The sequence below is a fragment of the Ambystoma mexicanum genome, chromosome 10 (genome assembly GCF_040938575.1).
Source record: "Ambystoma mexicanum isolate Mex_15411 chromosome 10, UKY_AmexF1_1, whole genome shotgun sequence".
Lineage (NCBI taxonomy): Eukaryota > Metazoa > Chordata > Amphibia > Caudata > Ambystomatidae > Ambystoma > Ambystoma mexicanum.
The window spans coordinates 155,819,017-155,833,530 of NC_090932.1; the positions used below are offsets into that span (position 1 = coordinate 155,819,017).

The window sequence follows — 14,514 nt, forward strand, 5'->3', positions numbered from 1 at the left end:
AGTAGCCCCTAAGCTCTCTCGTTCTGTCGAGATAAAACTTGAGGGCTCGCCTGATGTCCAAGTTGTGTAAGACTCTCTCGGCATCCGATGCTGGATTAGGATAAAAGACAGGTAAGGAAATCGATTGGTTCAGATGAAAATCGGTAACCACCTTAGGCAGGAAAGAAGGATGAGTGCGAAGCACAACCTTATCCTTGTGGAAGGTGAATGGATGTTCCACAGAAAGCGCTTGGAGCGGGCTTACTCGCCTTGCCGATGTCACTGCGATCAAAAAGGCAACCTTCCAAGAAAGGTACTTGAGATCGGTGGTGGACCATGGGTTCAAATGGTTTATGGCATAATGCAGTGAGGACCACATTCAAATTCCAGAATACAGAACAAGAAGAACCGCAAAATGCCTTTTAATGACTGGATTAGCCAAAGAAAAGGAACAGTTGTCAGTGGACAGATAGGCTGCAATAGCAGACAAGTAAGTTCTGCAAGACAAGACATGAATGCCCGAAGCTGCAAGGCGAGACACAAAAGATAGAACATGTCAACTGTAGCGAGCCTGGGGTCAAGCTGTTTAGCTAAGCACCAGTGACAAAAACAGAGCCATTTGCTCCTATATTGATCCTTCGTAGAAGGTTTTCTGCCCACTTGGATAATGCGCATATTGTCCTCCGACAGCTTAAACTTTGCTAAAGACCTGAATTCAGGCACCAGGCAGCCAAGCAAAACGATTGTAGGGAGGGATGCCACCTCTGGTGATCGCACTGGTGAAGCGGGTCGGGATTCAACAGCAATCTGATTGGAGGTAGAATCGACAGATGCTGAAGTTCCGAAAACCAAAATCTGGCTGGCCACCAAGGAGCAATGAGGAGGAGAGTGCAATTCGATGCCTTCCTGAGCTTGCAGAGTGACCGATGGATATGGGGCAGTGGAGGAAAGGCATAAGCCTTCATGTTGTGCCATGCAATCTCGAGAGCGTCTCCCAGAGAGGACACTATGAGACCCTGTCTGGATGCATACAGAGGTAGTTTCTTGTTTGTAAAGGTCGCAAAGAGGTCTACCTCTGGAGTGCCCCACTGGCGATAAATGGTAGGGAGAACATCTGTGTTCAATTCCCACTCGTAACTGGCTGTTGACTGGCAGCTGCGTGAGTCTGCAGTTATATTGATGTGACCCGGAATGTGTACAGCCAGGAGCCAAATCTTGTGCTGGATGGCCCATTCCCAAATCTCTATGGTTAAGTCCACCAGGAGAGGTGACTTGAAAGCCACCCTACTTGTAGAGGTAAAACAATGTCACAGACTTGTGCGTACACATATAGATTACCTTGTTCGTGATGGACGGTTGAAAAGCCTTGAGCGCCAGAAAAACAGCAAGGAGTTCCAGATAATTGATATGAAACTTCTTGTCCTGAAGTGTACAAAGGTCGAATACTTGACGCTGGCCCAGCGTCACAGCCCACCCCAGAAAGGAGGAGTCAGTTGTAACTGTCACTTGTGGGCAGGGCTCCTGGAAGGAGGCTCCCACTGAAAGGTTGTCGGTCGAGGACCACCAATGTAGATCCGCCGTCATGCAGGACGGAACAGGGATTATCTTGGAATCTGGGTCGAATCCTGACCAAGCGCTCTGAAGAACCAGCTGAGTATGCCTCATCTTCAGATGTGCAATAGGAAGGGCTAGTACGCAAGAAGCCATGAGGCCTAGAAGTCTCTGGAACCACCAAGCTGTCATATGTGAAGACTGGAGGAAGAGCTGACATGTGGCTGATAAGTCCATAATCCTGTCTGCCGTTAGGAACACCTTGGTACTGACCGTATTCCAACGGAAACCCAGGAAAATCAGGTCTTGAGAGACCGTCATGGAAGATTTCCGCCAATTTACTGACAGCCCAAGACGAAACAGGAGCTGGAGGAGACAGGAGATTGAACAATGCTGTCTATGGACAGGGACTGCGCAGGAGCCAATCGTACAATTATGGGTATACATGAACTCCCTGCAGCCTGAGGAAAGCTGCAATGACCGACATAATCTTCATAAAGACACACAGCGCCGTGCTGAGACCAAAGGGGAGCACACAGGACTGAAAATGTTCCCATCCCAAAGAGAACTGCAGATATTTCCGATGCAGCCTCCATATCAGGATCTGCATGTATGTATCCTGAAGGTCCACCACACTGAGACAGTCGCCCTTCTGAAGAGAGGACTTTATTTGGCAGGTTTTGATCATCTTGAATTTCTCTTGGGGAAGAGAGAGGTAGAACTGGGAAAGATCAAGGATAGAGCGCAGGCCAGCCTGGTTGGGTTTGGGCACTGTGAACAGACGGGAGTAGAAGCCCTCCCGTTGTTCCCTGAGGGGAACAGGCTCCACCGCTCTGAGGTCTAGAAGTTTCTGTACCTCGGCTCTGAGGGAGGACGACCGTTCTGTTGTAAGGGAGGATTGAAGAGTGGGGTCGGGGGAGGGGCAAGTGAAAGCCCGCCAGAGGGATTGACACAGAGGGACTGACAAAACCCACTGGTCGTCGGAGATGGTATGCCACGCCTCCAAATGAGACGAGATTCATCCTTCCACCGGAGTCTCGTGCGACCAACCCGATATATCATTTGGATGACTTGTGGGCAGAGAGACTACCTGTCCCTGGAGAGGAGCCTGATGGGTGAGAGAAAAAAACGACCACCTTGCCGTTGTTGCTTTTGACAGGGCCCACCAACCGGAGGTTCAGAACAGCGTGCACAGTGATCCTGAAACCCCCTGAATCTAGAGAAGGACCAAGTCTGGGACCCTGACCTCTGTGTATAAGGGGCCTTAGCTGGAGCATTTGCCAGGACCGATAAAGATTTGGCGGTTTGGGTACTCGCCTTCGTCTTTGTAAGTTCCTCGTCTGTAGAAGAATGGAACAATTCCTTCCCATCAAAAGGAAGGTCCAGTACTTCCTTTGAAAACTGTGTCGCATAGAGCCACGCCTGGCGGGAGATGTCAACTGCGACAATCAGGCCTCGAGCCGAGGTATCTACGTGGTGTGCTGCAGCTTCCAGTAGATCCTGTCCCAACACTTTAGCGTCTGACAAACCAGCTTTAAAATAGTCTAGCCTATCTGCAGGAATACACTCCTGGAAATCGGCCAACTCTTTCCACAGCCTCAGATTGGCTGTGCCAGGATGGGCTCTGTGTTGGCTTGATGAAGTTGGAGCGCTGAATTGGCAAAGACGTTCTTGCCCAAGGTGTCCAGAAGTTTATCCTCTTTAGAAAGGATTTGGGACGCAGCCGTGGAGGATGCAGAAGCCGGTTTTGACTGGGGGGTGGCTGCTGCCACCACCGTTGAGGAAGGGAGTGGACATGCCGATAAGGCTATCTCCTCAGAGGCGTGAAGCTTGTATCGAGCGTCAATCCTCTTGTTGAGGTGCAGTCTGGTATGGGGTTTATCCCAGACCTTACAGGCCTCAGCCAAGACGTCCTGCTGGAGGAACAGGGCGGTGCACTCCTGTGGTGACAGGGTAAAGGCTCCAAAAAAGCACCCCTTCCTGTGGAGTGGGGGCCTCAGGTACTGGAACATCAAGAAGGGCCATCATATTCAGGCCCCGGTCATGGAATGCTCTAACAGAGCGGGGTTGCTCATCGCCATCCTGATCCGGTTGAGGCTCGTGCAGCGAAGAGGGGGCAGAAGTCTGGTCCACCAGACACACCGCCTCAGGTTTTAAGGTGGTGTCTTTCTCTGCCGGTGTCTTCTCAATAGGCAACATCGGAGGCAGAGGAGGGAGCTGTGGAGGGGGCGCACTAGGAAGTGGTGGATGGAGCGCACCACCGGGACCTGTGTAGGAACAGCCGGGACAACAGATGCAACAGGAGGTTCACGGTATATTTCCCTGAAAAGACGTTTAAAATACGCCTTCATGGGGTCAGAATGCAGGAGCATCTGAAACCTCCAGAAAAACTAATCTTTAGCTGAATATTTTGGCGCTGGAACAGGCAGAGGCCGCTCGTGAGGAGCATACCCTCATGAGCGCGAGGAGGCTGGTTGCCAGGAAGGTCCACCACCGGCGGGATCCACATAGATGAGTGGATCTGAAGCAGCTGGGAGCTTGACTGTATGAGGCAGCAGTGTCCGAGCACGCCAGTCAAAAGAAGGGCGGAATGGGTTTTTGTTGTCCACAAAGCGTGGAAAAGGCTGCTCAGCCCCAAGAGACATGTTCCCAGCACCAGACATTGTGAATGTTGGTGTAAGGGACGTATCCAAAATGGCCGCCGTGGACCATGGAGGTTGGGCCGCCATTTTGTTGCCACCTGAGGAGAACTGAGTCACATGTGAAGATGAGGCAATAGTCTCCTCAGGGGAGTCAGGGGACTTGAGTAAAACCTTAGCCTTGACACAAGGATCCTCGGCTAAGCCGGTGCAGGGAGGTCTCGGATGTTTACTGGACATCTTAGAACCTGCCCCAAAATTAGCCTCCAATGGAGGAACCTTAGCAAAGCCGGGACTGGAAGGCTTGTGGTCCGTCACCGCCCTCTTTGCCCCCTCAACAGAATCAGTACCACCAAGACCCTGAGCGTGGCGCGGATGAGGAACAATCCTCACAGACAAGACCTTCAAAGAGGATCTCTTGGTTCTGTCGGTACAGACCTTAGACTCACAAAGAGGAACCTTGGTTGTAACCCGGGACGGATAGCTTCCCCAAGAGGAGCCTCGAGCCGAGACTCGGGGGCGTACCCTGGTATCTGTGTGAAAAGCTCTGGAAATAGAGACCTCAGAGAAAACCCCGGTAACCAAAGACCCAGAAGAACTGAGCTGAACTTTAGCACCCAAACGGTGAACCTCAGAACAATATCCGGTTTTGACTGGTCCGCTAAGGGAATCCTCGGAGAACACTCCGGTACGCATATTAGGCCATTTCGGCACCTCAGGGGAACCCCTGATGACAGAGCTACTGGAGCCCCTCCTGGAAGACACCAGAAAGGAGTCCCTTGGCCGGCATGCCCTAATAAGTAAGGAATTTACCGGGCATTTCTGCTTTTTGTCGATGAAAAGCTGTCAATGAGGTGGAGGAACGCATTGAAATACTTCCACCCACTGAAGAAGATGACAATGGAGTGCCCGGACGGAGAGGGAGTCGCAATAGAAGCAGGAATCCCAGCGATGTTCCGGGCCTAGACACTCCAAGCAGAGACAATGAGGATCCGCCCTCGCGAAATGACGTTCACATGAAGAACAGGACACAAATCCCAGAGGCTGTGGCATAGACGGAGGACTAGATGACCGTGGAACCGGAGCAGGAAAGAAGGACAAAGTGAATAAAAATAAAAATATTCCTACCTTTGGACAACAAGATACTGGCAAAGATCCTCGCAGCGAGACTGCTTCTTCTGATGCCGGCGAGGGTACTGGCGGACCAAGCAGGCTTCGTACCAGGCTGGAACACATCATTCTGCATTAGGAGAATGTTTGGAGCAATGAAAGCCTTAGACCCGGAGAGCCAGGCAGCAGCGGTCCTGCTCGAAGCCGAAAAGGTTTTCGACTCGATAGAGTGGCCCTTCCTCTTCGCCATCCTGCAATGCATGGGCCTAGGCAAATACTTCATCCAACTAATCAACCTCCTATATGAACACCCGACATCCAATATCATTCTGGGAAATACTCGCTCGTCGGACATACACCTGCAGAGAGGAACTAGGCAAGGATGCCCTTTGTCAGCAATTCTGTTTGCACTGGTTATGGACCCCTGGCTTTTGATCTCCGGGGCTGCCACCTAGACGGGGGGCTCTCTCTTGGCCCACATAAACTAATCATATCATTATACGCCGACGATGTGGCCCTCTTTCTTCATAACCCTGCAGAGAACCTGAATCCAGTGATGCGGGCAGTGAATAAGTTCGGCAAATTCTCCAGACTGAAAATTAACCAATCGAAATCCATAATTAAAGGTCAGATACCTGGGCATACTGCTCTCCAGAGCTAACCACAAGGATATGCAAGACAACTACGAAAAGACAGCAGAGGAGACCCAAAACAAATTAAACAGATGGAAGCTCCTCCCGCTCACCCTGTGGGGGAAAGTCTCCTTAGTCAAAATGGTAATTCTTCCGAAATTTCAATATCTATTCACGAATACTCCACTGGTGTTGCCGCCACATTTCCTTCAGCGCATCAAAAGTCTGATCCTAGAGCTACTGTGGGCAGGTAAAACAGCAAAAGTGGCCTACACTACGCTAATTCAACCTGTGACGAAAGGTGGCTTCACGCTCCCAGACCTCGAACGCTACTACTGGGCTGCACAAGCCCAATTCCTAAGCCACTGGTACACGACGCAGTTCATCAGACCCCATGTCCAAATTGAAAGGGCTCTGGCTTCCCCTTATCTCCTCAGAGCTGTCATTTTTGGCCAACTACAAGTAACTCACAATTCAATGAACATTGTCCATAACACCTATGCTGTCTGGAAAAAAATCGCTCTAAAAAGTGGAATACAAACCAGATTCTCTCCCCTCCTTCCAGCGCACTTCATACCAGGAATACTCCTAACCACAGAACGAATCTACCTACAATGGACCGATAAGCTGCAGAAAAAATCTCTAGGAAACCTCTTTATCGATGACATCTTCCTATCACCGCAACAAGCTCGAGACAGAGGCTGTGATAATGCTCTCGACATATTCATCTACTTACGGCTGCGGCATACCCTTCAAACCAACCTTACCACCTTCCCACGACAGGACTCCACTTGGCGGCTCCTCCACGGAGTTATAGAGTCTCAAGGCGAGGGTCGACTGGTATCTGAGATATACGGATCACTCCTTGGCGAGACAACATTGTTACCCACTAACCCCAAGAGAAGATGGGAGAAAACACTGGGGACCACGATCGCAGAAGAGGACTGGAACTACATACTGCGGTTAACTCAAAAGGTCTTGCTCAATTTGAGATACAAGCAAATACACTTCAACTTCCTATACCAGGTCTATAACACACGAGTGAAACTCCACTCACAACGACCAACAATCTCAGCAGCATGCAGCCGCTGTAGTGCCCCAGCGGCGGACTTCATGCATTTGGCATGGGCATACCCAGACATCGCCTTGTTCTGGAGAGCGACATGTGAAAAGATATCAGCGATTATAGGCACACAACTCAACCCCAAACTTACTCTGGCGCTCCTGGGACTAACCAGACACTTGCCAGCATACGGAAGGACACTATCCAACCTGTTGTTGGTAGTTGGTACTGGCGAGAAGAAGAATTAACTGGGGTTGCGGACCCTCACCGAATTTTCACCGGTGGCTGGACGATGTGACCTACTGCCAAGATGTCGAAACATGCATTGTAAAGACCCTACCGCTTCACGCTCGTCCACCCGATATATGGGGACCCAATATATCATATTTGATTACCACAGCAGACTCAACCTCTTCACAGACCTCGTCCCCGGTCACCGACCGGCGATCCCCAACACACGGAGAAGGACCGAGTGAACTTCATATACCACAGACTACTGCCTAAAGGACCCTGGATAGAAGCGGGCAGCAGTGGAAAGGGAGGAGGGAGGTAGGGGAATAGTGGGTTACGGGCAGATTGGGACCCTCAGTGAGGCCGGTGCATGGCCTGTTTGTTAATGTATGTTTAAAAAACCCCAAAATAAAGTTTAAAAATAAATAAACAATAATAATATTCCTGGTTATGCCATCGATAAAGAGGTTTCCTAGAGATTTTATCTGCATCTTATCGGTCCATTGTAGGTAGATTCGTTCTGCGGTTAGGAGTATTCCTGGTATGAAGTGCGCTGGAAGGAGGGGAGAGAATCTGGTTTGTATTCCACTTTTTAGAGCGATTTTTTTCCAGACAGCATAGGTGTTATGGACAATGTTCATTGAATTGTGAGTTACTTGTAGTTGGCCAAAAATGACAGCTCTGAGGAGATAAGGGGAAGCCAGAGCCCTTTCAATTTGGAATGGGGTCTGATGAACTGCGTTGTGTACCAGTGGCTTAGGAATTGGGCTTGTGCAGCCCAGTAGTAGCGTTCGAGGTCTGGGAGCGCGAAGCCACCTTTCGTCACAGGTTGAATTAGCGTAGTGTAGGCCACTTTTGCTGTTTTACCCGCCCACAGTAGCTCGAGGATCAGACTTTTGATGCGCTGAAGGAAATGTTGCGACAACACCAGTGGAGTATTCGTGAATAGATATTGAAATTTCGGAAGAATTACCATTTTGACTAAGGAGCCTTTCCCCCACAGGGTGAGCGGGAGGAGCTTCCATCTGTTTAATTTGTTTTGGGTCTCCTCTGCTGTCTTTTCGTAGTTGTCTTACATATCCTTGTGGTTCGCTCTGGAGAGCAGTATGCCCAGGTATCTGACCTTTAATTATGGATTTCGATTGGTTAATTTTCAGTCTGGAGAATTTGCCGAACTTATTCACTGCCCGCATCACTGGATTCAGGTTCTCTGCAGGGTTATGAAGAATGAGGGCCACATCGTCGGCGTATAATGATGTGATTAGTTTATGTGGGCCAAGAGAGAGCCCCCTGTCTAGGTGGCCGCCCCGGAGATCAAAAGCCAGGGGTCCATAACCAGTGCAAACAGAATTGCTGACAAAGGGCATCCTTGCCTAGTTCCTCTCCGCAGGTGTATGTCCGACGAGCGAGTATTTCCCAGAATGATATTGGATGTCGGGTGTTCATATAGGAGGTTGATTAGTTGGATGAAGTATTTGCCTAGGCCCAGGCATTGCAGGATGGCGAAGAGGAAGGGCCACTCTATCGAGTCGAAAACCTTTTCGGCTTCGAGCAGGACCGCTGCTGCCTGGCTCTCCGGGTCTAGGGCTTTCATTGCTCCAAACATTCTCCTAATGCAGAATGATGTGTTCCAGCCTGGTACGAAGCCTGCTTGGTCCGCCAGTACCCTCGCCGGCATCAGAAGAAGCAGTCTCGCTGCGAGGATCTTTGCCAGTATCTAATGTGTCCAGCCCCAACCGTGCGGAGAAAAGGACCAAATGGCGATGCGTGGGGCGGAGCTCAGGAGGGTGGGGTTACGGCCACTTGTAGTACCCTGCATAAAAACAGAAGAAGGACAAACAATTTACATTTTTGATCCTTTTTACAAAAGTGCTCCGGTCCTGTGCCGAAGAACGGAATGTATCACAAGTATGATGGAAAGGGGATGGGACGTAGGAGTATTCCTTACAAAGCCTTGAGTTTTCTATCATTTATGATGCATTTTGCTTGTTTGGAAATTCTGCTTGCTTCTCTGAATACTACTACTCTGTAATTAATTTGCACTTTTCCTGTTTTCTTTAGGCATTATGCCCACCTTTTTCAGAATTTCATTTGTGAAAACACACCTACGATTTGGGTTATTTTGCGGGCAATGCACATTTTGCACATGCAAATTCTACAAGAACATCCGTAATTTGCACCAAAAATGTCCCTTTGTGAATCAAGATATACAATTTATGTGATCAATTCTATAAATATTCTGTTATCAATGTAAACTAATCTTAGAAGTATCATTGAAAAGTATGTAATATATTACTAACTGAGGCCGAACCACAATCACATGCTTCTCCTTCGTCTACCAACTTGTTTCCGCAAAGAGCAGGATTAACTGTTCTTTGAAGATTGGGTAGATTTAAAAGGCAACTTGCACCAGAAGTTAAAACAAATTTTTCGAAGTCTTCAATGCTGCAACTGCTAAATGTCTGCACACCCATCGAGATCCTAAAAAGAAGAGTGGAATTAAACAGTTAGATTTAAATAGTTGTCTTCAGAGAATATTGGTTTTATATGAAATCAATTACATGCAAAACATGTGAAGCATACGTTTGGCGAAAAAGATTTACCCTGAGAAAGTAAATATAGTACTGGCATTTTCTATATTTGTAACTAACAGCTAGAACCAAAGTCAGGTGTTAGTTCATAAAAATGTAATGTTTAAAGTGCCCATTTCATTTACATGCGGATTACCATACACAACCACAAAGATTGAGAAAATTCTATTCACCTAAAATGACATGAATCAAATTTGCCTAGAATATCTATGAGACATAACTGGATAATTGCTTTCAAAACTAATTTGGCACATTCATTTTGACTGGCAAAAATTAGAAGGGAAGATCCTATTTCACAGTTATTGAAGAGGTAAATACAGTTGTGAAACTATTGAGCTAAATTGGTACTGGTTTTTCATCAAAACAAACATGTGAACAATTCCAAGTAAATTATATGGAATGCTTTCTCTTATTGTTCTAGGAAACAAAAAACCCAATACAATTTTTATATTACATTTCTAAACAAGTTAACTGTTTTGAAATACACACAAACCTAGCAAAGGAATGGCAACAAGAGCAAAGACAGCTGCACATCCAAGGGGAAAACTAAAAGCAATGCAAAATGGCGACAGTTTCTTTTGGTCACCTCTTTTATATCACCAAAAGTCAAAAGGAAAGAACATGCTCAGGAGTAAATCAATGAAGTCCCCATGCTATATTTTGACATGTGCACACAAGACGGTTGACTATGGTATTAGCGTTGACTTTAAAGCAGACAATTGCAGCCAGGTATTTTTTTATTTGTTTTGGTTTATTATAAACCTTTACAAAATTCGAAAAAAACAATAACACAAACATTAGATACTTATAAATCTGTGGAAAAAACAAGAACTCAATTTTTACATTAAGAGCACAGAAATCACAAGCATCAAGTAAAATAACAGTATCACAATCAGAGGTAGATACCAGTCCGTAAGAGTAGACAATAACTCAATTTTGTACACTAAGAACACAGTAATAACCAGCTTCAAAATAAAGTAACCATTCTATACAATGCCTGACTCCGAATACATTCAAAAATTAAGATTTTTGCTAATGAACGCTTAAAAGATCTTGCGAAACCTACAGCGATACTTAGGTCACTATTTCACTTTATACAATAACACACAATATTAACACAGATCACAAACATTTCTCCCAAAAAAATGTACACGTATGCTTAAGATGGTAGAATTCTCATACAGCATCCTATTCCAAATGAATTCCCGAACTGTTTCGGTTGATTGTACAAATTGTGCAAAATAGGCAATCCTTTGGCTCTTGAGTGCTGGACAAATAAGGAATATGTGTTGAAGTGATTCAACGTCCCCCTCAACTTTGCAAAATCGACACCATTGCCAATCATCTGAACATCAGTTTCTGATACTCTTAATTTGATTAGTTTGAATCACGTTAAATCTAAAACGCATAAAATCATTGTGTAGCCTCTTGCATGGATATTTTTTAAATATCCTTCCATAACTGCTGACCATTTCCATGTCGAACAAACCTGGTTATACACTTTAGTCTCTTGAATTCTATTCACTGTATTCTGTCAATCGAAGCCCATTAGGCTTTCTTTATTAAGCATTGTTCTGACAGACATACCTAAGTTTCTCAGACATTTCATCGTCTCATTGTGCAAGGTATTTATAAAAGGATTAGTGATTTCTTTACCTGCACATGCATAAAGTTCCCCCTCGTTTGCCATTTTGCATTTTCTCCACAAACACATTATTTTCCAAAGAGAGGGATTGTAGACCAAATTCATACTTTATGAGTTCAATCGGGATACATTTAGGTAAAAGAAAAATAGCACAGACCTCCAGATGTTGCCCTCCAAACACTTCAGGTAACCCATGATCTCATTAGCAAACAATTCCAAACCATAAACAAGTCTCGATACCACTTTTATAATGTAAAATTCTCTCGAGGCTGCCATAGAAAATGTATCAAATTTAATTTCTATGGCGCGCATTTGCCTTATTGCAACTTCTGCTTTTAATTTAAGTTGACTTTTAATTAAGGCGGTGGAGCCTACCCCTGAAAAGTGGTAACCCAAATATTTGAAGGCCGGTTGAGGTCTAATCGATTTGCCTTCGCAAGACCAAGTAAATGCGCTTTGCCTCTTTTTGGGTCTACCAAACGAACAATAATTGTCTTTGTTGGGTTGATTTTTAATGATAGTTTGGCTACAAACCTTTCAAACACTTTTATTAGACGTTGGAGGCCCACCTTTGTATTGTCTATCAATAGGAAGTCATCTGCGTAGGCCATCCATGAAAAACTAGTGTTGTTAAGTTTGGGGGAAACTAGACCTTTATTAGACAATGCAACTTCAGCACCACTGACATAGAGGTTAAATATCGTGGGGGCCAACATGCAACCTTGACGTAAGTCATTCAGTATTATAAATTCTGTAGAAAGATGTCCCTCAGAGTTTAAACAAACCTTTAACCTGGTATCAGAGTAAAGAGCAATCACGAAGTCTAAAAGGTGTCTTGGCATGTCTAGGTCACTCAACAGCTGCCATAAAGTATTTCTCTCTACAAGGTCAAAGGCCATACTTAAATCCATTGATGCAATGAATGTAGGCCTTCCTCCTATTTTCATTGATTTCTCAGATAAACATTTTAGGATTAGTCCCCCACAGTCCGTACCAATATTCTTTTTAAAACCAATTTGTTTCGGGTCCAGAATATGGTTGTTTGAAATCCATTTCTGAATATCGAGAAGCACCAAAGAAACAAACAATTTAGATTCAGGATCGGCTATTGCAATTGGCCTATAACTCGATGGACACAGGCAGGATCCCTTTTTTAAACACTGGTATTACAATCGAAACCCTCCAGGAGAGTGGAATAGGTTTGAGAGACAAGATGTTATCAAAAAGCAGATACAATGGGGGTGGCACTGTGGAGCAGCCCAAGATGGCTGCCTAGCCTTTCAGCTCTGTGAGGCCTGGCATTCATCTGCTCCCATCTGCGGTTCCCGATGTTGTGAAGGACTATAAGCTGGCCGAGTTGCTTCTGCCACTACACTGGACATTTTGTGCGATTTTGGTCTCGATCGGCCCACCTGGGACCTGGCTGGCGGCCCTGTCGGATTTGGGCCTAGCATTCCATCCGGCCCCAGCGGTTGCCAAACATCCGGCCCTCCCGCCTGGCCTGCCTGTCTCCTGGGTCCCCTCCCCGCTCCCGCCGCTCTGTGAAATCGCTGCGAGTGCCTGGGGGTCCTGCTGCGGACGCCGCCACACCGTGGATGCCACCTGCTGTGTCAGTGATAATCGCGACCCCCCCAGCGCCGACGAAACGGAGGATCCCATCGTCCCGCTACCGTGAACTAGGTGAGCGGGGGCTGGAGCGGTGGGCGTCGAGACCTCTGCCCACTATCTGCGACACTACAGGCCTGTACTGTCATAAAGAAGCGGCCCTCATCGTAATGCCTGCCCACCTTTCCGCTGACAGTATCGCCGCCTCTGCCCACGGCCCCCTGAGAAAGATCCCGCTGGCACCCCCACGCAACCTGTACACATAAGGGAGCCGCTATCCCTCGCCATCACAGCCTTGCCGCTCCACCGCTGACTCTCTGCTATCCACGGCGGTCCCCCACCTGCCTCTAACCGCCTACCGCCACCGAAGGACACTGCGTTTGATCCTGCTGGTCCTGGCCCATCCCAGCTCTCCATCTTACCCATAAGCGGGCCCTCACTGCAACCGTGCCCACCACAAGGACAATGCCTAGCAGAAATAAGGCGGGGGCCTAAGGCGGCACAATGGACAAATACACTAAAGCGGTCCCTCGAGATGACCCAGCCAGCACGTCATCGCTACAGGACGAGCCAGATTTAACCCAGCACCGTGCGGTCGAGGCCCCTGACCTCATCCTACTAATGGAATACAAGGCTAAAAACTTTGCCTCCTTCCATGAAAAATTAGACGACATCAACGCTAACGTCGCCTCGCTTAAGGCTCGAGTGGACCAGGCAGGATCGAGGATCACCGAGGCCGAAAATAGGATCTATGGGAACGAAGATAGCATCACCGCGCTCCAGGACACTGTGGCCTCCCTAATGCGGGACATGAAAGGAGTCAAGGCAAAGTTTGACGATCTGGAGTCATGCTCCCATAGGAACAACCTGCGCATTATTGGGTTCCCCGAAAATGCCCTCAAGGGGCGGATGAGGACGCAGTGGAGAAACTCCTCAAGGACCTGCTGGACGACCCTGCTATCTCTCCGTATTTCACGGTCGAGCAGGCTCACCGGGCCCTGGCTCCACAGCCCATACCCGGCGACATCCCCATGCCCATTATCGCCAAGATTCTCAACTACCGCGACAGGGATCTCATCCTCCGTCTGTCGCGGGAAAAGGGGGACCTGCGTTTTGAAGCCCATACGGTTAGAATCTTCCCGGACTTCTCGCTGGCGGTGCAGCAGAAAAGGCGCCAGTTCCTAGGCATCAAAAAACTGCTCAGAGAGCGCAACGTCCCCTACGCTATCCTGTTCCCGGCACGACCAAAGATTACCCATGACGTTAAGATCTTCTTCTTCACTGTCCCTGACGAAGCAGTGAAGTTTATTGAACTACATATACCTCTCCCCGGGCCGCGAGCCGACCACACGCCATAGACTACACAGCCTACGATGTTCTCAAAGTGTCCATGGATCCGTGACTTTTGGAAGTGTTGATAGCAACCCCACCATGTCCACTCAATAACGGCGGCCTCTTGCCATGTGTA

General features: G+C 47.6%; 1 protein-coding gene across 1 annotated transcript in view; it reads right to left on the reverse strand.

The window, feature by feature from the left end:
* LOC138491245 (disintegrin and metalloproteinase domain-containing protein 9-like) overlaps nucleotides 1–14,514 on the reverse strand; it is a 2,911,326-nt gene that overhangs the window by 1,329,565 nt on the left and 1,567,247 nt on the right. The window contains exon 12 of the mRNA XM_069617655.1: nucleotides 9,506–9,686. Within this exon, the coding sequence (XP_069473756.1) occupies nucleotides 9,506–9,686 (181 nt within the window). The remainder of the gene's footprint in view (nucleotides 1–9,505; nucleotides 9,687–14,514) is intronic.